The sequence below is a fragment of the Octodon degus genome, unplaced genomic scaffold (genome assembly GCF_000260255.1).
Source record: "Octodon degus isolate 3935 unplaced genomic scaffold, OctDeg1.0 scaffold00014, whole genome shotgun sequence".
Taxonomy (NCBI): domain Eukaryota; kingdom Metazoa; phylum Chordata; class Mammalia; order Rodentia; family Octodontidae; genus Octodon; species Octodon degus.
Genome location: NW_004524590.1, coordinates 27,088,762 through 27,115,645, shown reverse-complemented (window position 1 = coordinate 27,115,645; position 26,884 = coordinate 27,088,762). Strand labels below are relative to the sequence as shown.

The window sequence follows — 26,884 nt, the reverse complement described above, 5'->3', positions numbered from 1 at the left end:
TTTTGAACTGGTGAAATAAAAAGTAAAGAGAAAATTTAAGTTAAAAGGAAGTGCTATAGATTGAAAATAATTTTTCATAATATGAGTACAGAGTTATATTTTTTAAAAAAACTTACGATAAAGGGCTTGCAAAATAGCTCAGCGGATTAAAGCGCCTGCTTAGGCAGATGCAGGGGCCAGGAGTTTGATCCCCACGTCTGCCATTCTGGCCCCAGGGGTGGACTGAGACAGCAATTGAGACTGGGCATGGTGGCACATGCCAGGGCTTGGGAGGCTGTAAACAGGAGGATCACTAGGAGTCTGATCTATACAGTGAGACTCTGTACATCCAGTATACACTGCCCTAAATACAAAATAAATAAATGAATAAAAAAATAAACATTTATGATAAAATCTCATCTAGTATGGGCTGCTGCATAGGGTCATGCATGTCATAAGTAAGGGCCACCCTGTGAAAAATGTTCACTTATTTTAAAGTGACACTAGAAGATTATTCTAAAAGTCAAGTGGGTCATTTTGAACTTTTAAGGCACTTGATGTCCAAATCTAAGTCCATAGTAGTGCACAATCTAATTTTAATTAAATGAACCAATTTTACTTCAAGTGTTAGGCTTCAGAACTTCAGTATCTATGGTGGTGGTCTGACAGCAAGCTGTCCTTTAAATTCAATGAGAGCAATGAATAGATATGATGGCAGAAACAAAAACTGAAATGGTGTGGAGAAATATAAGTAAAGTATGGGTCATTCTGCCCAATATCTGTTCATACACTCATACCATCTCTCAGCAAGAGAGTGCAATATTGTGGAGGAACTCGAAGAAAAGCACATGTAAGCAAATTGACATTTAGATATGAACGGGTGGACGAACAGAAGGAAGAAAGTTAGAAAGGAGGGGATCCAAGAAAGAAAAAAATGCCAAAGGAAGCAAGACACCAGTAAAACAAGGAAGAAAGGAAGGACAAAAAGAAGGAAGGAAGGGAGGGAAGAAGGAAGAAGTACACTAGATTGGAAAAAGGAGAGAAAAAGAGAAGGAAAGGGTACAGAAATAAAGCAGGTAAAGTAGGTATACACAGGCATTATATAGATGTTTATATCATAGACATTTTTTCATAGAGACTATAACATGACAACAATAATTTTTGTTTTGATGCTACCTTCTGAAAAGACTTTTTCTATGATTGTCATCTATCAAGTGTCTTCCACCTCTGATTATCCTTGACACTTTCCAGTTTTTTCAATTTAGTTATTCTTTTTTTTTTTTTTTTTTTGGCGGACCAGGGATTGAACTCAGGCCCTTGCACTTGCCATGGAAGTGCTTCTTCCACTGATCCAGCTCTTCTGGCCCAAATAATTCATTTGCTATCTGAATAAATTCTTATAAATTAATACCATATATTGAGTTTTCAGAAATATTGTAGTTATGTTTATTTTGCAACTGTATTAGTATGCTTCCCATTTCTACAACAAACTAAGTGAGAAAACAAGTAAAATGAACAATTCATTTTGCCTCATGGTTCCAGAGGTCTTATTTCCTGGTCAGCTGCCTCCCTAATTTTAGGCCTGGGTTGAAACAAAAATACTCTGACAGAAGATGTGGTGCAGGCAAATCAGCAGTGGCTCCAGCCAGGAGGAGGGGAGGACTGTGCACTTGTGCTGGTGGATTTCCTCCTTTTTACACATTTGTTCTCTTTGGTCATCCACATTTTGGATTTTCTTCCTAAGTTTAGGTTAGGTCTTCCCCATCAATTTACTGTCCCATAAGCCAGATATCTCTGGAAAGAGCCTCACAGAAATATGCCAAAATGGGCTCTAATTTCCTAGTCACTTCTCAATTCAATCAAGTAGACAACCAGGCTTTACCATTGCAGTCAACTGCATTAGCCTTGAGGAGTCTCTAAAACTTCAGGCCCTGGGGTATGGGGATGGGCAGTGTAAACACAGCAGACATAATGAACATAGTATATGTCAGTGAATTTATTAGGCCAAAATTAATTGAACTTTAATACATACACAGTAGACTGAACAAATTAGGGCCTATATATAGCACGTAGTATATCATGGTCCAAAAATACTGCTTTTTGGTATAGGATTCCTCATCATTCTTGTATAGCCACCATATACTTATTCGCTTATTTAGGTCTCAGTCAGTCTTCTGAGAGACAGGGTCTACCTGTCTTCTGCAACTCATCTTCTTCATCACAAGTCTTAAACGACCACACCATTTTATAAACTGCTGCTGGCTAAAAACTTACATAACTACACTGCTTTAAAAACAGACGAATACTTAACCCGGAACATTGTTTCTGAACAGTAATGGAGCACAGTATATAGACGTATCCTAGTTAAACAACTTTTTTATAATACTTCTAGGAGTTATTTTTTGACTATTTCTCAAAACTTTTGATGCTGTCATTGTTTTATTGGTCTTGTGCCAACAGTCTGTCCAAAATGTGAGGACTTGCACTTAAGAAGTTTCATCTTATGAACTATTCAGTCAAATGACAATATTACTAATTCAGATTTCTTAATTTTATATTTTTCTTGGGGAGTCAAAAGTAAAACTATTTTTGTCAGGATGGATCTTATTAAAATTTTATAGTCACTTCTGTAGAAATATTTCAGATGTTATTATTTTTATTATTAAATTATAAAATGCTAATTTTCTTAGGCTCGATATCCTGATGAAAATTTATCAGCTCTAATCAGATTTTTGCACACACATTTTTTCCCTGGTGAATATTTAATTGGCAAACCTCTATTCAATGTTTGCCTACTTTATGAAGCTCAGCTTGGAAATTAGAAGATATATTTAGAACTATGCAATAAGTTTAATTATTAAAATATCTTAGGCTGAGTAAAACATTTGAGGAATTTCATGAATAAATCCAACAGTTCTTAATCCTGATTTTCTATTTTCTGATTTAATCCTTCAAAGACAACACTCCAGACATTCTAAGCAAATTTATGCAAGCGATTTTATGCATTTTGCTAGCTGAGCCATGCTTGTTGGAAAAATGACTCTTGCTTGGTGCTGCATGTCTCTAGGGAAGGAAAGGCTACAGTGACTCTTTTAACCTATTTAAGATTGTGAACCCATTACCAGATAACTTCCAAATGTTTTCACCCTAAATGAAGTGTAAGTAAATGGCAGCACTTTAGGCATATCTTTCTTTGTGATTTCTTGACTGTTACTTTGGTTTTTTGCTGTGTCTGGAATGAGTTCAAGTTTGTTTTGTGCCTGATAATGAATAGACAATGTCAATAAGTATTTCCTTCAAGTGTGGAAATTAGATTCAGAGCTGTGAACCCATTATCAATGGACAAGGAGGGAAATATCTAGCTTGGGCTGGAACAGGAGCGGAGAACGACACTGCAAAGAAGGACCTCTGGCTGCAGTTTGGGAAGCTCTGTCTCTGAGCTCTGACATTACAGAGACTAACGGCGGTGTGCAAACTTTCATGGGTCTGCTGTGTGGCCATGACACTGTAAATGGTGATTAGGCCATAAGACATCAATAGTATGAAACACTCAATTTTAGTGGCCCACAGCAGCAAAAGAAAAACAACAGAAATATACTTAATTTGAGGATCCCTTTCTTCATCCTATTAGCAAATATATAAAATATTGAATAAGAAACCAAAACAGATTTATTTGGTTTTGAAATTCTAGTCATGTGTGATCTTTTGCAACTTGCTTAATGCTTCATTTTTCAGTTTATTTACCTATAAAATTATGATTATACCATCTATAATGCATATTTGGGGAATGTGGGAGAGCCCGAAAAATGAGTGCTTATTATTATTGTGATCATTATTTCTAACATTTTACACAAAACAGGTTCTAGTCAGCCATGGTAATATAAAGGGAGCATGGGTGGGGATTTGTGAGTCAGGAAGGAGGGATGACATGATCTTAGCATGATTTAGAATAATGAAAGGTGCCAGAGGAGATCCTGCAGAATTAACCAAATAACTCAAGCAAGGCCACATGGTTAGCATAGAGTTGAATGCAGCCTATAAATACCTCATATTTTGTCTGTTTTGTTTTCTTTTGCTTATTACATTAGCTTTTTATAAGTATTCATCACATGTTAATAAAATGCAATTTTGACTGTCCTGGAAATTATTTTCGGGTTATACATATATGGAGCTGACCATAAACCTCTGTGCAGAGAGAATATTCGAGGTCTTAGAGCTTAAGCTCCTGGTACATACTTAAATCATAGCGGAGGTGGAACGAGAATTGAACTAAAAATGCCAGTTCAGCTACAGAATGTGCAGGCGTGTTCACCGTTGAGCTCACACCTCTGTGAATGTGATCCGATCCTACTCCTAATGGATTGTCGCTTCCTGTGCACATGTGTATGTGTCGTCCTGAAGTCCCAAGCTCTTACCTGAAATATCAACTTTAGAGCCAATTCAGAGCACTTCTTTTTAAACACAAGGTCCACATCCAATGATTAGAACAATAAGTGCACATTTATGGAATGTTATAGTTGAGTGTCCCCTGAATGATGATCTCTGCCACAGCCAGATTGACCCAATTGTTCCTTCTGTGTTCAGCCACTTCCCAGCTGGGAATCCTTCAGCTTGGTTTTCCTTTTTCTACGTTTCACACTTCATTAACTGTTCCAATGTGGAAAGCACAGTTTCAATGTTAAATTAATAACTAAATGTCTTGGCAAGTGCTCTTCAGTAGAAGGGATTATTTGGGAAAGAATTGAAATGCAGTGAGAGAATTCCTGTTTATCTAGGGCCACATGAATATTCATACATCTGTGTATAGATCAATACATACATATATTTTTACATAGTCCATTATTGTGAAATGATTAAAGGAAGAAATTTTTTTCTGGTATTTCTAGTCCTTTGAAAAAGGATGACTGAGAAAGAAACAGGACAGAGACAGAGTACAATCATGATCTTTGAGGATTATTTCTGTTACAGAAAATAGTTACCACTTATCTTCAGCTACTATCTACCTAATTACCATATGAATGTTCTGTAATTATACAGTCATCATTGTCCTTTTGATTACATGATTGTGTTTGGAGCTACTAGGTAGCTCTTAGTGTAATTGCCCAAAGGAAGTTATAACAGTTTTTATATTGTGAATGTAAAGCAATATTATGTCATGTTATTCTTACTTTCTTAGCACAGATTAATTACATTTATTATGCCCCTTTTTTATCATGTGCAGAACATGTCAATTGTTATGCCATTCAGGACAGTGAAATGCTCAAAACATTTGACAAAGCACATTCCACAGGAAGAAAGACTCCATTGTTCTAGAAATAAAATTACACTTTTTGCTAAATATATTTTCTGAGAAGTGTGTCCAGTCTCCCATGTCTAGGCTCGTGCTGAAATTCTTATTACACAGTTACACATATGCTTGTCCTCAACAAGTAATCAACTGTGGGTCTTCTGATTTGATTTCATCTTCATGCTCAAATTATTCTTGCTTTCTAAAAGGTGAGCAGCTGTCCATCCTCTGCTTTGGTGTCCATAAATTCAGACTCCTCGTGCTGCAGCTTACTGACCAAGCTAGCAGAATCTTGGAATTTCAGTCTTCATTCACTCCTTCTATCTGCAGCCCCTTCTCTATTTTAACTCCCAACACATAATCATTTCACAGCTGCAATTTTTCTAATCAGTCTTCCATGCATTTAAGCATTTTTTTAAAAAAAAATTCTTTTAGCGACAATAATTATTAAGCTAAATTTAAAATTTGAAAAAAGTAGCTATTTGTGAGACATGTGTGTGTGTGTGTGTGTGCGCGCGTGCGTGCACATTTGTGTCAGAAAGGAAAAGGTAATTCTTGTGTGGTATACTTTTATATTAACCAATTACTGTACCTAGGCACACACATTATAAAAAGAAATACTTCTATTTAGATTTTCTTTCTATTGTTTCTTGTTCAGTGAGGTTTCACTTTGCAATCCTGGAATATGAAAAATGAGAAAGTTATAAAATATTTGCAAAGATAAGTTCATACAAATAATTGATGCAGCTTTAAATGAATTATTAAAAATGACTAGTTTGATTTAAAAAGGTGCAACCTTTATGGGGTTTTAAGGCATTTTTGATGTTTTAATTGGTGATCTCTATATAGCAACTATTTTTAGGGACTGAAACAAGGATTAGAATGTTTACAACCTTCTCAACTTCCGTATTAGTTTCAGAGTTTGTTTGGTCAGGATCAAAAACCTTAGAAACCAAGTGAACAATTAAATACTAATTAAACCTTCTCATACATTATTCTTCATATTTCAGTAAATCAGTAAACAAATTTATGCTGGATTGGAAAGTGCTAATGAAATATTCATTTTATTAAATACCTGAAATGACACTTGGAATTTAAATATGAATGCTATTAATTGCTTGAGAGTTACAGGGGGATGAATAATGAGAATAAGATATATATTTAGACAATTTTATTAATACACTTTTCATTGAGAGTGGATTATTATTGTGAAGAAAAGGAGAAATGTGATATGACATTCCTATGGCTTATAGGATTGCAAACATAACACTGAGGTACCTGTAGAGAAACTATTTTATTTCTGTTTGTTTAACCTCTCATTTTGGATATAGTACCATTTAATGCCTTTTTAAATTTATTTTTAACTTTTATTTTTTATTAGCAGATGTTTACATTCCATAATGATTACATTCCTTATGGGATATATATATATATATATATATATATATATATATCTGTTATCATTTTCTTCTGGTCACCCTCTTGCCCTCCCCTCCACATCTCCATCTCATGCTCCTGGCTTTCATATGGCGTGTCCCATGGCAGTGCTTGCAAGGGCAGTGGACACTTAAGGATATTAAATAATTTGTTTGCAATTTTCATGTGTCCAATGCTTCTGTAGTAACTAAAATATCAAGTACTGAATTCTCTTACATCTCTTTTCTCCTCAGTTCTGGAGTTTTGGAACTGAAAATGTGTAAAAGGAGCAGATTGAAGACAAAAAGAGAGAGAGAGAGAGAGAGAGAGAGAGAGAGAGAGAGAGAGAGACAATCATGGGAGAGGGACAAGACATTTAAACATGCAATCAAAGAATGGGCTCTAGAATACTAAGAGTGGTGCAGGAGACCATCCAGATACCGATGTCTATCTATCTATACCTCTAGCTCTCTATCTATCTACATATGTACAGATTTCTGGGGGTTTTTTCTGCTCTTGACCGTAACGGCAGACGACAGGACACATCTTTCATATTCTTTTGATTCCATGTTTATTCCATGACAATGACATTCATTTAATGTATCTGACATGGTAGGAAAAATACTGTAGCAATAAAAGATAAAACTGTTCTGTACAGCATAGAAACTAGACCTTGAATATATTTTAAAAGTTCATCTATAAAGAAAGCTGCTGTTTAGTCTTGTTATTCAAGTGTGATAAAATTTCTAAATCATACTAATGCATCTTCTATTCCTTTAGTTTGGAAAATAATTATCACTGATGTCTAGAGAGAAGTTTAAAATCACAATGATACAATTTCGATCTTCAGCTCTAACCTCTTGAAAGTGCTATTCTTTCTCATTACGGTCTGGTCCAATATTCTTAAGCACTGAATCTAAGTAAGCATACTTAGCACAATACGACAGCAAGATTAGAGAGAATAAGAGTGTTTGAAATTAATTTCCATAAATGTGAAGCAACCATGTCAATAAATTTAATAACTCTCTGCTTTAATGAAGAAATAGATAACATACAAACATGAGAATTAGAAACGATATTTAAGTTTCTTCAAGCACTGCAGTTGTTATGAAAAAGGTTACAGTTTCTAAATTGTGATTTTTATCTGCTTAATCTCATTTAACATTCTTTCACAGTTAGATAGCTAAAAGGAAATTGTTGCTCCTAAACACACATTCCAGGATCACTTTAATCAGTTATTTTGCTAAAGATACTATTACGATTTAACGTTTTAAATTTGCTAAGCTATTTTGTATTTACATATAAACATGTACGGATCTTTGTTAGCTGAAATGCCCAAACAAATCATCTAAGTGTAAAGTTAGAGATTTGCATATTTTCAAGTGGCCTTTGTTGTACTGTACAAGTTCAAGAGTTATAGCAATGTTTGTGGGATGAATTCCTTTCCTTGTAATGCTTGGCATGGCATATCTATTAAAACAAATGTCTTAGAATATAGGAAGTTCCTTCCTTGGGGTAATGGGGAAAGTTACCTCTCACCTCATAGGAGGAGAAATAGCCTAGATTTCTCCATCACTTCTGACTCAGAAAAGATCAATGACTTCTCCCGGCTTCTTTCTTCTTGTAGTTTCACGAGAGAGACACCTTTGCTCAAGTGCTTAGATAAACCTGAGCATGTCTAGCACTTGTACTCAGAGGAATCTTTCCACATCCCATGTGGTGCAGACAGAAGCCCCCAGTTACCACACCCTCACTGTTCCCTGGATGGAAAGAGGTCTGAGAGGATAAAAAAAAATATCTGACATTTAAGGAAATCATGAGTGTTTCTAATCATGCTATACTGCAAATTAATTGAAAGCTAAGTAACTTTGCTAAAATGCATAACTCAGAGCCAAGAGTTTGTCATCTAACATATGTCAGTGTAAGTACTCTTAGCCAGATGAAATGAGGCCTGATTTAAACAAAGGAGGAATCAATGGTATTACCGGAGAAAGCTAGTTTGCTTATTACTGCAAGATCCCTTTGTAAATTAATCTGCTTATTGTTCTTTACAGCATAGAAACTGGACCTTGAATATATTTTTAAGGAGAAAGAAACCTGAAAATATCCATAAAGCAGAGTTTTAAAACAGGCTAATAAGAGAGTTACAATAATTAATACATTTATATTATTATATTCATACTAGTTATTAAGTATACAAGATATGTGTATGAAATATTGTCCACACAGTATTAGCACAAACTTTTCTTTTCAATGAACTGAGAGAAACTTCCTGTATAACTGTCTTCTTTATGAATATATTTTCCCTTTTATCCTATCACAGTTTCTTTTCTTTTGAGCAGTTTCTTCAATATTCACAATCTTTATTGTGCATTTTGGATCTTATTTCTTGCTCAGTTTTTTCCCCTCTACTGCGTTCAACCATTTAAAAATATTACATGATATAGTAACATTAATTATGCTGAAGAAAACTATCCACAACCTGTTTTGATTGCTTCATCATGCCTTTATCCTAGATGTTTGCCATCATTATTGTGTGAACTCTGAGTCATGCACCATTGGCAATGACGGAAGTGTGGAATGCGTCTGTCCAACACGCTATGAAGGGCCGAAATGTGAGGTGGACAAGTGTGTCAGGTGCCATGGGGGGCACTGCATTATAAATAAAGACATTGAAGATATAATTTGCAAGTAAGTGGGCATATAGATTAATCTATGGAAGTATTTCAATTTAAAGAACATAGTTCAATAATAGACTGAAATAATGCAAATTATTTTATTATAAAATTCTATATGTGAGTCATTGCATCTTTTAAAATATAGAAAGTAAGTTTATTCAATTCATTCAACTTAAAAATTTTCAACACGCTTTAGGAACATCTGTGAACCAGGAAATCCACTCTTTTATGATATGGTCATAGATTATTATTAACATAGATTGTTAATATCACAGATTATTTCCTATAAAGAATATGTCGAAGAATAAGAATGGAAATAAATGCAACATCTGTTAAAAAAAAGTTATGTGTAATGTTATATAATACAAAATAGCTCATGGGGCCGGGGAGATAGCTCAGTAGACTAAGTGCTTGTCTGGCAAGTGCAAGGTCCTGAGTTTGATCCCTGGTGAGAACATATAAAAGCTCGGATTTTCAATTGAGTTTTTATATTGACAGTGAATAGGCTAGCATTTTGCTATAATTCATCCTTTGGGCAGTGCCAAAAGTTGCTTTCCATTAATTTGACTTTGGCATTATGTTTAAAAGAAACAGAAGTAATAACGTGTTCTGGGAAACAACTACCACAAAAGTATCCAAGTGACTTCTGCATACTGCCTTTTGATCTTTGGCTCAACACTTAAGTGAATGGAAAACAAAAGATGGCTAAAGAGTAAGAAGAACGTTGTTCAGCCTCTATCATGAAATAAGCTTATCCCGCGGAGGTTAGAGGTCAATCCTCACTCAGAACTACTTTAACAGCCTTTTAGAAGAAGGACTTACAAAGGCCTGCATTCTGTCTCTTGTGTTGCTTACAAACATAATAAATGGGAATATGTGACAGAAAAGCATTCCATAAAGATTCCTTGCCATGAGGTCCACTGAGAGCTCCCTGCAAGGGTGCCAGATGAAATATGCTCTTTTGCCAAACAAAGCTCAATAAAATTTTATTAGAGGCAGTACCAATAGTTTTTCTTTTTTATTTCCTCTCATTTTAGGATCTACTGTAAATATGATTTGTGTTATCATTTTAAATGACATTTATGCAAACCAGCAAATTGAGTCATTTCAAAGCACATTATTTTTTTAAGTAAAGCAAATGAAAATATAATCAAAATATAAATATGTATTTTTGATAAGTACATAAAAGTAAAATACACTTTTATATAAACTACCTAGATCATGTTGGCTCATTATGATCAGTAATTTTTGTGATAAAACCTTAAAGTTACAGAACTTCATTTCAAAATTCAGGCCTATGTTTTTTTGTGTTCAGTGTACCATGTCAGAAAATGCTGAAAGTCTTTATGATCTACCACACTTTCAAGGAATCCTTGCAGTGAGTCAGAGTTTTCTCCTCAGTTTGCCTTGGAAAATTCTTTCAGAGACACAGATTGTTTCTACTGTATAAGAGAATTTCATACAAGGAAGAAAGGATAAAACCTAGTTTCCATATTGATTAAAGAACAGTACATATTAATTTTTTCAAACTAAAAACATATGATTCTCATCACCTGATCAGGCTACTGAGATGTAACTACAGTATTTTAATCTTTTTAAAAGATCTTTGGGGAAATGTTTATATAGGAATAAAGAAATATCAGTTCATAATAGTGAAAAGTAGAACCTTCAAAATGGGAACATGATTTCACTTAGGACATCAGCCTCCGTAACATTTGGTGTTGTCAGTACAAACACAAAACTTTACAGATTCCAAGATGCTGTAGATATTAAAGTTCCTTATCTTTCCCGTGGTAACTTCCATCTCAACATTAAGATGAGATTATAATAAAGTTAGTATTTCTCGTGCAAAGATAAAGAAGAAATGAACACAAAATTCGAGCAAAATGGAATTCAATAATTTCTACTTAAGTAGAAAAATTCAAGGGAGCACATGCACATTTGTTTACATATAAGCAGTGATGTTCTAAAGTACAGCTTGCAAACTGCAAATTGAAGTCAGTAGTCTGTCATGTATAAGGAGTACAGTAATGTGAAGCCAACTTATTATGCATTGTCTTTTCCCTGAAAATCAGGGCAAGTGTTGTAGAAAGACTTGATCATAGTGAGGTTTTAATTTTTTTTTATTATTATTATTTTGGTTTTTGAAAAAGGGTCTCATTATGCAGTTCAGGCTAGCCTTGAGATCGCTTTGTATCCCATATGGCCTGGAACTCAGAACAATCATCCTGCCTCAGCCTCCTGAGTGCCGGGATTGCAGGCATGCACTAAGATGCCCGGATCTTGATCATAGCCTTTATTGGTCCCGATAACCCTTTTGCAGTCAAATAATATGAAAACTTTTGTAGTAGATAACTGGTAATTAACTTTGGGAAATGATAAATCCCAAGCTGTGCATGTGTGTCTATATGTGTGTTTGTATGTATCATGAATGTCTGTAAAAAAGGAAAACTATCATAAAAATGTACACAAAATATTTCTAGTAATTTTGAGGCTATAAAATGATTTGTCTTTCATATTGAAAATCTGTAAACTTCTGTCTTTAATTTTGATTTAAACAAAATCTTTATAAGGAAAAAGAAGCAGTATGTGTTTTTAATATTTTATCTACTCATTTTTTTGGTACAGTCTCACTACACAGCTTGGACCCATAGTGATCCTCTTGTGTCAGCCTCCCCAGCAGTGGGATTGCAGGCTTGTGCCAGCATGCCCAGTTTTGGTGGCTGACACAGCATGCCCAGTGTTCTTGGCTGGCTCAGCATGTGCCACTGAGGATGAATCCTGACTCCTTGTGCTTGCCAGGCAGGCGAGAAGCAATGTGTTTTATATCTGTTGAAAATAGAAGTTTGTAAGCAATGAGGATTTTCTTTCTTTTTCTCTTTAAATCACTACTGTACTGTTAACTTTTTATAGAAAGATATTTAAATCATAAAAAGTTAATTTTCCCCTTTGAACTTGTTCTTTAGATAAAACAAAAACCTAACTTTTTCTCTTTTGATATTCAAGGAGGCAGAGGAAATTCCCTCAGAGCTTAGCCTGTCAGACACCAATATCTTTGCTGATGGCCTGGACTCACTTTGAAACCATAGTAGGGTTCCTGTGTAGTCTACCTTGAATGTAATATTCTCTCCTGAATCTTGGAAGTTCTAGGCCACCCTCCTTTGTACATCTCTGTCTCTATTTTACACAGCCCCAGTTCATAAATCAGGATACAAAGTAACTCACTTTCCTGACTCATCTTGACTAGAAATGTGGCCTTTAAACCCAGGCTCTTTAGAAAGTGCATCAAAGTAAACACATACAAAACTTAATAATCAGTTGTCCTCATTTTCTGCAACAATAGAATTCATGTGAGATCACAGAATAAATGAACAGGATTTCTAACCAACCATCTTCAGGCATCCTGCCTATCATTCGGAATTTTTGTTTGAACATACTGAAATAGACACTCATCATAGGACAGATTTAAATGATCATTATCACAGTTTGAGTTCTTTTTGAAGGAAATGTCCAGATTTTTATGTCATTCACTATCCTAACACCTAAAACTAGCATAACTGCATGATGAGAATTATTTGCATGATATTGTGATTCCTATTTTGGCCAAGGTGTACAGAATTTTGATGTATTTTTCTCTCTTTAGCAAGAATTGCCACTGCCTAACCCAATTCTTTGCTTTAAAATCTGACACAGAAAACTAAACTTTGTATATATTTTTTTTTTTATTATTGTTAGGTTGAGGTTTTTTTTAATCATACTTAGCTAGAAGTAACTAAATGATTGCTAGCTGTTTATTGTCATCTAAGCATGTAATGTGGCTGTAAATTAGAACTGTTACTAAAATTTAAAGAAAGTCTGCCTTGTTATTTTGTTGCCATATAACACATAGCTCTGTAACATTATTACTTATGTTTGTAATGAATTGATCCACTCTTTCTACTAAAGAATAGTACGTTTGACATTGACATTAATTAAAATATAAGGGCTGGCCTGATAGCTCAGCAGCCTGCTTAGGGAGAGCGCAGAAGCCAGGGCTCAATCCCTGGCCTGCCAAGTCAATCCCACTCCTCCCACTAGTGCGCTTTGAGACTGGGCGTGGTGGCGCATGCCTGTAATCCCAGAACTTTGGAGGCTGAAAACAGGAGAATCACTGAGTCGGATCTACGTAGTAAGACCCTGTAGACCATGCCCAAAATACAGAAAAAAAAATTTTAAATATATATAATGAATGTAAGACTAAAGATATCAAAGAATAATCTTAGCTTTTTTTGGAAAACAAAAACTTAGGAGAGTCTTATTTTTCACATTATTTTGGTTGAAATTCTCCAGTATAAAGGAAAGAAAAAATAGAAAAATTTTAGTCCTAGTATTTGATATGTGAGTTATAATTTATACAGATATCACCAAATAGTTACATCAAAAGCACAACATATAGATGATAATGTCTCACTGAAGTGTTAAGTGATAGATATTACTGTCTAGTTTCAGGCACACATACTAAGCTATATTAAATTTTTATACTAGTTAAATGAGTTGAAAATTTGAAAATTATCAAAAGAAAAATTTAAGTGTCATTTTGATTAAAAAAATAAAAAAGGAGGGGGCCAGCAAGATAGCCCCGGCGACGAAGCGTCTGCTTAGGCAATTGAACCTCAGGTTCAATTCCTGGCACCACGTTCCATGCTGGTCCGGGCGCGGGGCATGCTGAGCTGGCAACTGAATGAAGGCGTGGTGGCGCATGCCTGTAATCCCAGCGCTAAGGAGGCTGAAAACAGGAGGATCGCTATGAGTCTGAGCTTTTTCATCAGACCCTGTAAAATAAATACATACAAAAACTTTTCCTTCAGCCTGTCTGTCTTTGAAAATATAAATATTCTCATCTGCCAAAATTATGTATCTGCATTCAAAAATATTAATGCCCGTAACAATGGATTTTTCTTTTTCTTGGTTGTTACAGCTGCACTAATGGGAAAATTGCCTCTAGTTGTCAGTTATGTGATGGCTACTGTTACAACGGGGGCACATGCCAGCTGGACCCCGAGACAAGTGTGCCTGTGTGTCTGTGAGTATTTCCCAGGGCTGTGAGTGATGTACAGCAGGACGTTTATGCACATGGAGTCCGAATTCTATTGCTCTCCTCTCCTGGGTAACATGTTTTAAATGAGTGTTTCACGGACGTATCTAATCAAGTATTGTCCCTCATTGGCTCATGCGTTCCAGAATCTTTTTCTTCATCGATTTGCTAATAATTTCATGAGGAAGAACTCATTCAGTTCCTAGCACCATGCCATTTCAGACATTCACAACTCTTTGAACTTGGAAACTATGGGGCAAAATGTTCTCATTTTATTGAACTTATTCAGATATTAAAGCCTAGAAATAATAATCTTTCGTGAATCCCTTATACATCTCAACATTATTTTCCAAAGAACTTGAGGTCTCTTCAAATGTATTATGCTATTTGATTTTTGTATCACATAGAGTATTGCATTATGTAAATCAATTAAGACCCAACTCCGAGTCTGGGTTTTTACATATGTAGAGAAAGTGTTGGAGATTCTTAATGTTCCCAAGAAAATATGGAAAATAATAATTTCCCCTCCTAATTATCTGAATGTGTAGAGCAAACGGCTTAAACCATCTACCGGATGTGGTCCCTGTGTTGAGTCTTGTTTGACCCATGTTTGATCCAAGAGAAACTGCCCTTATGTGGCCACATCTGCATCCCCTCCCCACCCCCGCCAGAGTAGCATGTGACAAATGTGTGTTGCGTAGAAGTAAGCATACTCGGGAACAGTTTTATTCATGTTAAAATCTCTAGATTAAAAAAAAAAAAGTTTAAACATATTTGGCAAAATAAAGTCAGACGCTTTATTTAGCTGTATTTTACTGAAATTCTGCAGATGCTCTGTGGGGTTTAAAAGTCAGCGCTGTGACCAGAAAGAGAACCCTTGTGATCACTACTGTCAGAATGAGGGGATTTGCACTTTAACTGCGTTTAATGAGCCGAGATGCAAGTAGGTTTAACCTTCCACTTACCGCTGCGCTTCGTGTGACATCATTCCAGGCCACAGTTCATTGGTTTAAATCATGAACATCCACATACATTTCACAGTGTGTATTTAATCTTGAGTCTCATTTGTGTCATACACACTTAACCTTTGCTTCCTTCACCCATAAGTGTGTCCAGCACGGACTGCTAGATGATCTCGAAATACAACAGAGTTAGAATAAGAAAGCCGGTTAAGCAGTCAAATAAAAACACATTTGCTAGAGTAATAGCTTTTAGTTGAAAAATATAGAAACAATTGTTTTAGGACTTTGTCTGTATATTATATTTGCTATGATGATTTTTAATTACTAACTGACTTTGTTTTCAACAATGGATAGAATGCTATACTATTTTATTTCCTAAAATTTCACTAATAACTACACTAATCAATACGATTTTTATAACAAAGGTAATATGATCATAAGAAAATACTTACAGAAATTTAAGCCCTTTGCAGTTTAAATCATTATTTCTTGATTCAGTTTATGGTATTTTCAACGTCCATGAAAAATAAATTCATATTTCCTCTGAAAATATTCAATGATAACCTCTAGGGTGATCATAACTAAGTTATATTTGCAAAGTGTGTTTGAGCTTTAGAGCAGACATATTTGACATCCTCCTTAATTCCCAATATCTTAATCAGTAGCTCCAGCTGGCATCTGATAGCTGGTGCACAGTGGTGATTGGCAGTATGACCAGTAATGGTTTTGAAGTAGGATTGTATTAAAATTTAGTTTTTTCTTTACCCAAACTCTACTACTTTTTTCATAATGAGCTCCTAGAGATTTCCAGGAAAAGCTTCAGCTGTGGGAGTTTGGTTTTGAAGGTGGTACCTGTTGGGAGGTAGAGGGAAGTCTTCCAGATCTGCAGCAGGGTCCCCATAAAAAGCTTGGCAATACTTTAGATGAAAAGCAGTGCCTTTACTGTGGCAGTACAGTGGGAGAAAAAATGTAGAAAGCAATGATTGGTTGATATTTCACTTAGTAAGTCCAAGGTGATCTTTGGCCAAATATGGTCAAACACTGAAGTAGTTCATTTTAGAAAGCCATAGCTCCCAATCTGGACCCTAGTTCTCCTTTTTCTACAATTGTCTAACTCATCCTGGGCACAAAAGAGGCACGGTGTTTCAAGCTCACCTTGCCCTCCCCTCTCAGACCACCAGATGACTTCTTGTCCAGAGAATGTCTCTGTGCCATTTGAATAATTCCTCCTCATGGATTCAGCTTTCTACAGTAATATGTCCTTTCATTTTCCATTCTAACCAAATGTCATCAGAATCAAATGATTTTGAAATAGTAATCAGCTTATTTGATAGACTCAGTCAAGAAAAATGTGCTAATTGGATAGATTTAGAGAATACCTCCTGATTTTATGCGCCTTTTTCTCTATCTCTGTGTGTGGCTCTGTGGAAGTGTTTCCAGTACCTTGGCTTTCCATGCCCTAAAATTGATTCAGATGTTAGAAGTAATGCTTGTATGGTAGTCTTCAAACATTTAAGTCATGAAAAACAGGGAAGTTAGGTACTATTTGAATTCATTCATTAATAAAATATTTACAAACAATGATACATTAGGTGTTATGTCAATTTAGAATTAAAACCACTAAAACAAACTCAGCAATTAATTTGTGCTGAACAGTAGTATTAAATAATTCAATTAAAAATACAATTTAAATACATTAAATAAATTTTTATGTAACATTAGATCATGAAGTTATTATTAGAATGTAATTTTTCCCCCATTTGCCTACATTCCAGAATGACAACATTGAGTTCACACTCTAACAAGACTGTGGAAACTTAAGAATCTACTCTTACTTATTTGATTCTAAAGTCCATGCCCTAGATATATATCTCATTCTGCACAGTTCTCAAGCTATAACTCCACAATCTAATATAGTTAAAGGCCTCAAGATACATTTTCAGTAGATGGATGGCCTTTGTAGATTAATATATCATTTTATAGTTGCTATGATGGTGATATGATAAAAGTGTGATAAGAAAACAATCGAATAGAGACATATGAATGATTCCAAGGGGATGAGTCCAAAGGTGAAGTAACATTTTAGCAGTAATTTGAAAAAAAATAATACTTGTTTTCCTGGAGGAAAATAGCTGCAAAAGGGTTTTGAAAGACAGAATATTATAGTCAAATTAAATTCTGCCTGAAAGTAAAATGTGAAGGTTGTTCATGATGGAAAACTGCTTTGAAACCTAGTAAGGAGCAATGTTCTAATCCTCTTTGAAGAAGGCTTCAACAAAGGTAAATGAGAATAAAAAGAAGTTGGAGGAGATTTATGAAATAGTTGATTCTGCCAAGATGCAAGAGTGGAGATAGTCAAAGAATCTAAACTCCAGATAGTTTGAGGAGAATAATAATGAATCATGCTTTAATAAACTTTTTAGTTAGGTAAACTTTGTGAGAGGTGTTGGAAAGTGATATACAGACCAAAAGCACAATATAGTTTTGAATTTTTTATTAATTTTATTGAGAAAAATAGCATTGAGACAGTTTCAAAACAGGTTAGTAAGACAGTTTCAATAATTAATAAATTGCATATTGTTTTCTTCATAGTGGTCATTCATAGTACCAGATGCGACATGATATCCTATCCAAACACTATTAGTATAAATCTTTCTCCTCATTGAATTAAGAGAAATTAGTTATATATCTATCCTAACTATTTTGCATACACAGATACAAAATGGTTTTTAAATGAAAGGTAGTAGATATAAGTAAACATTTAGTTATGAATTAAAGAACAACAACAGGTTGGTTCTAGGGGCAAACAATTTTATAATATGACTTACAAAATAAGGAATGTGTAGTATTATTCCAAGTCCCTTGAAGTAAGGGACTATGAAGAAAAGAATGATATTTCCAAGATGGATTACATGCCCATGTGTCTTAGTTTCAAAATTTCTACAATAGAGAAAAATTTCTTACTTCTCTGAGGATATTTATTATTAATGTGGTATTAACTTGTAAGTAAATATAAGCAAAATTTAATACTAAGCAGATATAATCATGTGCAATGCTAAGTATTCCAAGTAAGAGAACATGAAGGCCTCAGACTATTTTTCTAGTGGTTCCTCACAAGGAAAGATATTTCAAAAACACTGGTTAGAGCTTTAGGTCTCAATTGGTAGTGAACATGTATTATTAATGAACAGTTAGTGTGTACTATTTTATCTAAAAGCTTTTATAGGAAACAAAAATGCTGTAAGACACAGCATAGTTCTTTTTGTAGTTTTGTCAGTTGTACATTTTTCTTTATTTCAACCAGTGAAAAAGTATTTGAACTGTACAGAAGTTTTACACAACTCAAAAGTCTATAAAGTATTCAGATCTATGAAGGTGACAGCTTTTTCCACAAAGAAATTTTATTGCTATATCCTTCAATTTAAGGAAATGATTTTTTTTTCTTTGAAAGCCTTCACTTTTTGTCTCTTGGTAGTCATTTTCATTTATTACTATGTGTCGAGGCTTTGAAATAAAGAATGAAATCCAAATATTTTACATTTGGGTGAAAGTTTTGACATTTATTAAATTAGGTATACTGAACCATGTTGAAACTACCTTTTAAAAATGTGTTTTATTTTGATAGAAATTTAAGGTGTTTTTCTTAAGTTTTAGAAATTATCACTATTGTGAAGATTAATAAACTTAATAGTAAGTTGGCCATGCTTTCCTGATTCCAGGATTTCTCCCTTGGGCCCAATATTCAGTTATATTGGATTTAAGATTGTTATAACATTGACCTACCTCCACAGCACTCCTTCTCAATGATATTCACAGTGCCTTTCTGCCAGCAATGATAATGAATGGCTTTTAGCTCCCCTCTCTTTCCCACACCTGCTCCCACCCAAGGTGGACACTAATGTCCTCTGTGCCCAGGTGCAGCACCATTCCACTTCTAGATACCTCTGTCTGAACATCTCCCTGAGTCTCTTTCCCATATTTGTAGCTAATTTTTCTTATCCCATTAGTCTCAACTCGAGTATCACTTCTTTGTGTATGGCTCATAGAAAAAAAGAACAGCTAATAGTTTTAGTCATGTATATAACTAGAGTTTCACAATGGTGAAAATCAAATTTCAGTAAGAACAAAAGGCAAAACTTGGGTTTTGTCAATTTATGTTGGTCTCTCATCTTCCCCAAATTCATATTCAGAGTCCCAGAAGAGCTTAGTTAATTCTTTGCGGTTTATAACAAGGATTACCTTTCTTCACCTTTCCCATACCCCACCACAGGCAGATTCTCTATGTGGAGGGTTGGGCTCTGGTAGGCCTTCAGTCTAGATTCTATGACACAAAGCTTCAGAAATGTAACTGCCTGTTCCAATACAGGCAGTGAGGTGTCACCATGCAGGTAGACCTCAGAATGGGAATACATTTGTTTCTGGAGGTAGGCAGTTTGAAAAGGTGACTGACTGAATAAGATCTTTAGAGGTTGGCATTAATCTAACCTGGTCATTATCATTTTAAGAAGATGCTAGGGCAAAGAGAGAGGGGCATCATGTGACAATCAGCATGCAGGTGACTATCTCTAAGTCATAGAGAGAAACTTGGGAAGAAATGCAATCTAATGATAGCTTGTTCCCTCTATTTGTTCTTAGATTTCTAGTCTGATAAATTCAATTTCTGTTCTTAAACTGTCCACTTTATAGTATTCTTGTATGGTAGCCATCTCAAATGAATACAGATTTTGAAGTCCAGAGAAGAGGTGAATCTCTAAATTAAATATGTGAAATTGCCTATGGATTTGAAGTAAAAGATAGGAGATTTTTTTAAACTTTAAACCAAATGATGACCCTGAAACCTCCTAGAAAATCCTAGGTTGCCTTGGTAAAACTAGAAATATAAATATCAAACATGGTTCTGGTGAAACATTAGATAATACCAGGACAAGTGACATTGAGAACTGGAGCAAAGGTTGTCTTTTTATGGCATGCCCAAGAACTTGTCTTCCCCGTGATGGGGGGTTGTGTGGAAGGTAGAAATCTCCACTGATTAATGTCACATAGAGCAAATTTTAGCAAAATGTTGATGTCATGGCTTGCTTTCTTCCTGCTGCTCATAGTAAGATGCAAAGGACAAACTAAAGGACTTCACAAACAAAAGAGAAGATTTGGACAATTGTACTTAGAAAGCACTGAGAAGGCATATTCCGGAAATGGTAACAAGATTGTGACTGTAATTTCCTGTAAGGATATTATGGATATGACTTATGGAACCACTCAGCCCTCTAAACATTAATGGTGCCAACTATTATGGAAGAAGAGACAGGAAAAAATGGAACTGGGTTTCTGAAAACTCATAAGATGTGTCAATATATCTATTCAGCTTCCAACAGGCATGACCTTCAATAAAAGGAAAGCATAATGCCAAAGGTGGTTCAGACATCACCACTGCCAGCAGGGTATTAGAAGAAACAAGGCTGTCTTTTCCTAAGTTCCATGGGATAAGGCAAATTCTCAACCATGGCATGCAATTGCAGGCTCCATGACCAACAAAGCAAAGCTCCACCTTGGGGCACTGGAGAAGGAACTGCTGTCTCAAGCCTCAGGAATAGAACTGCTGCCTCAGCGGAGGCAAGATGAGCCACTTCTTAAGAAGACAAAAAAGTAGCACAGCCTGTCTGCTATGCTCAGAGGGCAGAACAATGAGCCAAAGGATGACCCTTTAACTTTACATTGGCACCTAATAGAACTTGCCCTACTGAAATATAACATTGCTTGAAAGTTCTGATTTCTTTTTCTCCAATTTCTTCCTTTTAGAATTGGTTAGGAATTTGGGGGCTGTTGTAACAGAGTAAATGTACTTTCATGCAATGCAAGAAGACATGGATTTGTGGAAGCTAAATGGTGAGTGCGATGGGCTGCATTGTACGCTCTCCCAATTCACATGTTGGAGCACTAAACACAACATTTGCAGATGGATCCATTGAAGCTAAATGATTACTTAAGATTAGACCTAATCAAAAAGGACTATTGTCCTAAAATAAAAAAAGATGAGATTAAGACAGAAGCACAAAGCCAGTTTATATGAAGACGTAGGGTTAAATGGTTATTCACAAGCCAAATGAGCAACAAAAGAAGAAACTAAACCTGGTGATACACTGATCCACAATTCCTAGCCAAGCAAACTGAAAACCAGTACATTTCTTTTGTTAAAGCCTATTAAGGTATATCACTCAATTATGGCTTTCAATAATATTATGTTCTGGGAAATAAATAGAGCCACCATATAGTCAGCATATGCATTTTAGCTGGAGAATCTATTGATAGCATGTCGTTCTTCATCTTAGAACAGTACATTTCACTGGATTTCTCACCTTCCCATAGGCTCTTTATTGTTACATATGTTTTCAGAAGCAGACCATTCATAGAACATTCACAGCAGGATCCATGCTTATCCTGCTGAAGATGAAGATGACATTGAGATGTGGTAGAAGCCTCCTCCTGGGCAGAAGTCATCAGTATTGGTTCCCCATACATGGACCTCACAGAGAACAATCAGGAATTTGGCAGTTCTTCCCTCTAGAAATTTGCCTCTTGTATTCTGGTGTCTTTCTTTTTATTTTTAAATAGAAAAATTCTGTATAGAAAATATACAGAATTTCACTAAAAACAATCATTTTGGATGATTTGAACTATTCAACTCACATCTGTCTCCTTTTGCTGAAGCCAGTGCAGCTCTTGAAATGTTGGCAGGAGAATGGTAGGGATTGAGTAAGACAGGCATCACCACAGAGAAAGCTGGGATCGAGGGCAGCCCTCTTCTGCTGATGGGAGAAAGGAACTGCCTGGCTCCTGCAGCACATTTATTTATGCAATCAGAATATCAATAAGTTTATGGAGCATATAAGAGGTGGGTAGGATTTGAGACAGGAGGAATAGTAATTAATTAGCAGAACCACCAGCCTTGGTGGCGTCGTGGGGACCAAGAGGAAACGGTTTTATCTCAAGTGCAGGTCAGGCCACGATGCACGTCAGTCGTCTAGCTCCGAGACTTCTCACGGGGCTCTGCCAAACTCAAGTGAAGCAATGGCCTTGTCCTGAGCACCTGAGGTACAGACAGCGTCCCTCCTGACACCACTAGAGAGACTGATTTGCTGTCTAGAATCTGTATTTTTAAACATAAATAAAGAGGCTCTGTTGATTACACAAAATAGTAGTGATGGCCTGTTGTTTGAAGTTGTGCCAGATTGAATTTTCCTACTTAGCATTCTATTTGTGAGACCTAGTAACCTCTCTAGGCCTTAGCTTTTTTCTTTAAAGTAATGATTTCAGGATGTTCTTATAAAAATTTTTACATGAAAGAAATTTTGTATGAGAACAAAGGAGACTAGAATGAAAATGTGTGTGTTGTAATCTCGCTGCTTCTTTGTTTCTGCTTGGCTCTAAGCGTGACTAATTTCAGAAATATAACTAGCTTTTATTTTTAAAACCTACTGGTGCTACGCTGTGATGTACATTAGTATTTTAGGTAGGCTGCTAAAGTACACTTGAGCAGCCCCACTCCAGCCTATCGTCTTTGTGAAAGTAGCATTTGTCTAATGGTCTAACATTGTAGTAAACGGTGAGGAAGCTGTGAAAATCCATATTCATCTTTGTACACTCTTTTTAGAAACTAAGTCTTCTTCATTATGTTAATTCATTTAAAAATAACACAGAAAAAAATAAAAATAAAAATAACTCAGAGTTGTCTGTGTACCTAAACACCTAACTCAGAGTGACAGAGAATAATCTATTATCTATCTACTAATCTATCATCTATCTATCTATCTATCTATCTATCTATCTATCTACCTATCTATCTATCTTCCTTCCAAACTAAAAATAAACCTTCAAAGCTAATATTAAATAAATATTATTGTTTATATTAGTCCATAGTAATTCTGAAGTAATAATCAGTGATACTGATTTTCTTTAAAAATAGGGTTATGCCTTTATATAGTATTTTCAATAGAGTGTTGGGAAAGTTGAATATTAACAGACACAAGAAGGAAGCTGGACTCTTTTATCTCTGACCATACATAGACAGAAACTCAAATATATTAAAACCTTACCTTGAAGATCTAAAATTATTAAAATACTATTAAAAAGCATAGAAGAAATTCTTCCAGCATTGCAATGGTCAAGCATTATTTATTTATTTATTTTTTTGCAACAACCTCTGAAACACATACCAGGAAACAAATCAGTTTATGTTATTATTAACATTAAATAAAGAGGTTCTGTTGATTACACAAAATAGTGGAGATGGCCTCTACTTTGGAGTTACATTTAATTGAATTTTCACACTTAGTATTCTATTTGTTAAACCTATTAGTCTCCTTAATCATTACCTTTTCCTTTAAAAATAACGATTCTAGCATGTGCTCTCAAACACCTCCAGATGAAAGAAGTTTTGTGTGGGAACACAGGAGATTGGACTGAAAATGTGCATAGCAAGCGCCACTAGCACAGCAGATGAAACACAGCAGCATGTGGAAGAGCCCTATGAGACAGGAGAGAGTATTTGTTATACACACATCAGACAAGATGTGTATTTGTTATACACACATCAGACAAGATAGCTATTAACCTTAGCTATTTAACAGGGTCAATAGCTTAAAATAGATATTTATCCAAAAAAAAAATAGATAGCCAATGGGTACATAAAAATGCATAAAATCAGGGAATCTGAGCTGTATAGTAAGATCTTGTACCAAATGCATTAAAGATAATAAAATAAAATGAAATGACATAAAATCAGGGAACTTTAAATCAAAAATCACAAAAAATATAATATTACCTCAGTAAAAATGGCTAATGCAAAAAAGACTAAGGATAACAAGTGCTGGTGAAAGTGTGGGAAAAAAAAGAGGAAGTGTTGCGTGCTTTGAAAGGAATGTAAATTACTACAAGCATTGTATGTAACACTATGGAGGTTTCCCAAAAATTAGGACTATAACTATGTGGGGATCCAGCTGTCCCATTATTTACTGTACAAGTAAAGGAATTGAAGTCATTCTGTGTCAAAGAAATATTTATATTACTACGTTTACTGTATCACTACTCACAATATCGAGGAAAAGGAAGTGATCTCATTCACTATATATATTAAAAAGCCAGAAGAATTTTGAAAGGTTTTCAAAGATTTTGAAATATTTTGCTATCAAAAATTAATACATTTGTGTCAATAAATACATTTGGACTGATTTAAATATTATACAATATATAAAATATTGTACAGTACCTTATTAATACATATAACTTTTATGTTTTATATATCAGATACAATTTTTAAAATTAAAAAAATGAAATAAATCTTTTGATATTAATAAGTATTTTAAAATTCTCACATAGGGCAGGTCATGTTGATGCATGCCTGTAATTCCCATAGGTTGGAGGCTGCGTCGGGAGGAATTGCAGGTTCGACTAGCCTGGGAAACAAAGTAGGTTCAAGGCTAGCTTGAGCTGCAAAGTGAGGCCCTGTCTCATCTCAAAACAGAAAAGTTATACTAAATTTTCCACATTTAAAAATAATAGCTTCTGGTGTTTTGTTGTCAGTTTCTTTATAGCATTCATTGGTAGATTACCATGTACTGAATGAAATTCTATTATACATACTTTGTTTATTCAAAAGCTAATTTGAATCAATTTCTATGTTAATATATGCAATTAATACGTTTAATATTTAATGGTTGTTTAATGCTCCATTATTTATATTTTTCCTCTACATTATTTAACCAAACCAGTAGCATTCAGTGATTAAGTATATTTATTTTTCTTATTCCCTATGGTTTCCCTGATGAAAACCTTCGGCACATAAATCATTTGTATTCATCTCCTTAGGTTTCTGAGATTAATGCTCAGAACTGGAAACATTGTGTCCAAATTGATAGACTTTTTGAATCAAACTCATATCACTGTAGACCATTTATGCTATCTTTTTGAGTCACAATTCTTTTTTTATAAAGTGATGAATTTAGACTAATTGCTCACTAATTTCACACAAAATAATGTCACAATGTATTTTAAATTAATTCCAAGTTATACAATTCCAGTTAGATATTGTGTAACTGATTTAAACGTGGCTTCAGAGAGACACTGTGTTATAAATTCTTATAGTATTTCTCTATCAAATGCTTATGAAGATATGGTAACGACAAAGATTGCCTCTAACAGTGAAAAATAAAGTGTAATATGGCTGATAATGGTAGTGTATGTCTGTAAAGTCAGTTACTAGTGAGGCTGAGGCAGAAGAAGCACAGGTTTGAGGCCAACCTGGGCAACATAGCAAAAATAAATAAATGAATAAATAAATAAATATAATAAAATAAAAACAGAAAACTTGCAGTTATTAATATGGAGTAACTGAGGACACCATCAAAGCATTTTAATTTGCAAAGAAATATTTCTCTTTACTGTATGATTTTTATGACATACCCCAGAAACTTTAAATTCTCACGCCAGATTATTTCCAGGTGTATACATGCCTTCATATGCCTAAGATTAAAAGAGAAATGCTTTGTCCCTAGATTGCTTCATCTATTGCCTGTGGAGAGGCAATCCTAGCAAGCTATCTTCTGTTATATTCATTCATCAATAAATATTTATGTACTGTAAACAGGACATTTTACCTGAACACAAAGGATATATCACTGAACAAGGCACAATTTATTTTACATTTACTTACTGTTTTATATTATCCTATGTTTTGCACACCTGTGCACACATGTGTGTGTGTATGTGTGTGTGATTGCATGTATGTTTACATGCAGAGTTAAATTCTAAGAAGTGGAAGAAAAATAATAAACATGTAAAACAATTTGTGAGGTGTGTAAGAGGCAGAGTTAAGGAAGGCCTAGCTCACATTTTGTTGAATAAAGAGAGAAAGAAATGGCCTTTGTTCACCCTCAGTTTGATTTAAAATGCACTGGCACTAGGTTATTTGATGTTTTCTCTGGATTTTCAAAATGTAGCCTACAAAGTGAATGTGTATGTGGTAAAGCAACAGTCACTAAAAGTGCCCTGAGCAAGGGCATTGTTTCATTTATTTTTGATTTGTGTTTGTTTCAATCTAATTATCTTATTAATCATTCAGTGGTGATTTCCAAGTGAGATAAACAGAAGAAAATGTATGGCTGTTAGAGAAAACTTGTTAAGGCTTTGGGACAAAGATCATGACTTATGTTTCAGTCACAAATTTTAAGAAGTAGGAATTATCTCTCCATATTGTCATGGCTAACGAAGGCCTTGGACTCTGAAAGTGCTGTCCCTGCAGGAGACCACTGCCTGATGTGGTCGTCCTGGGTCCACCGTCAGGCTGAGCAGCGCTCCGCCTGCAGACCAGCTGGCCTGTGGCCCACAGGGAACGAATGAGAAGAGCCCAAGAACAGTGTCATGTGTGACCTCAAACACATCGTGCATTTTCAGCAGGGATGTTGAGCAATTTAACTTTAGCAGCCTATGGTGTTCC

General features: G+C 35.0%; 1 protein-coding gene across 1 annotated transcript in view; it reads left to right on the top strand.

Moving 5' to 3' along the window:
• The window catches only part of LOC101574580 (low-density lipoprotein receptor-related protein 1B), a gene marked incomplete at its 5' end in the record, with an annotated part of 229,660 nt that overhangs the window by 175,004 nt on the left and 27,772 nt on the right, over positions 1-26,884 (top strand). Inside the window, 2 exons of the mRNA XM_004626417.1 lie at positions 9,199-9,373; positions 14,318-14,422. Coding sequence (XP_004626474.1) covers positions 9,199-9,373; positions 14,318-14,422 — 280 coding nt within the window. The remainder of the gene's footprint in view (positions 1-9,198; positions 9,374-14,317; positions 14,423-26,884) is intronic.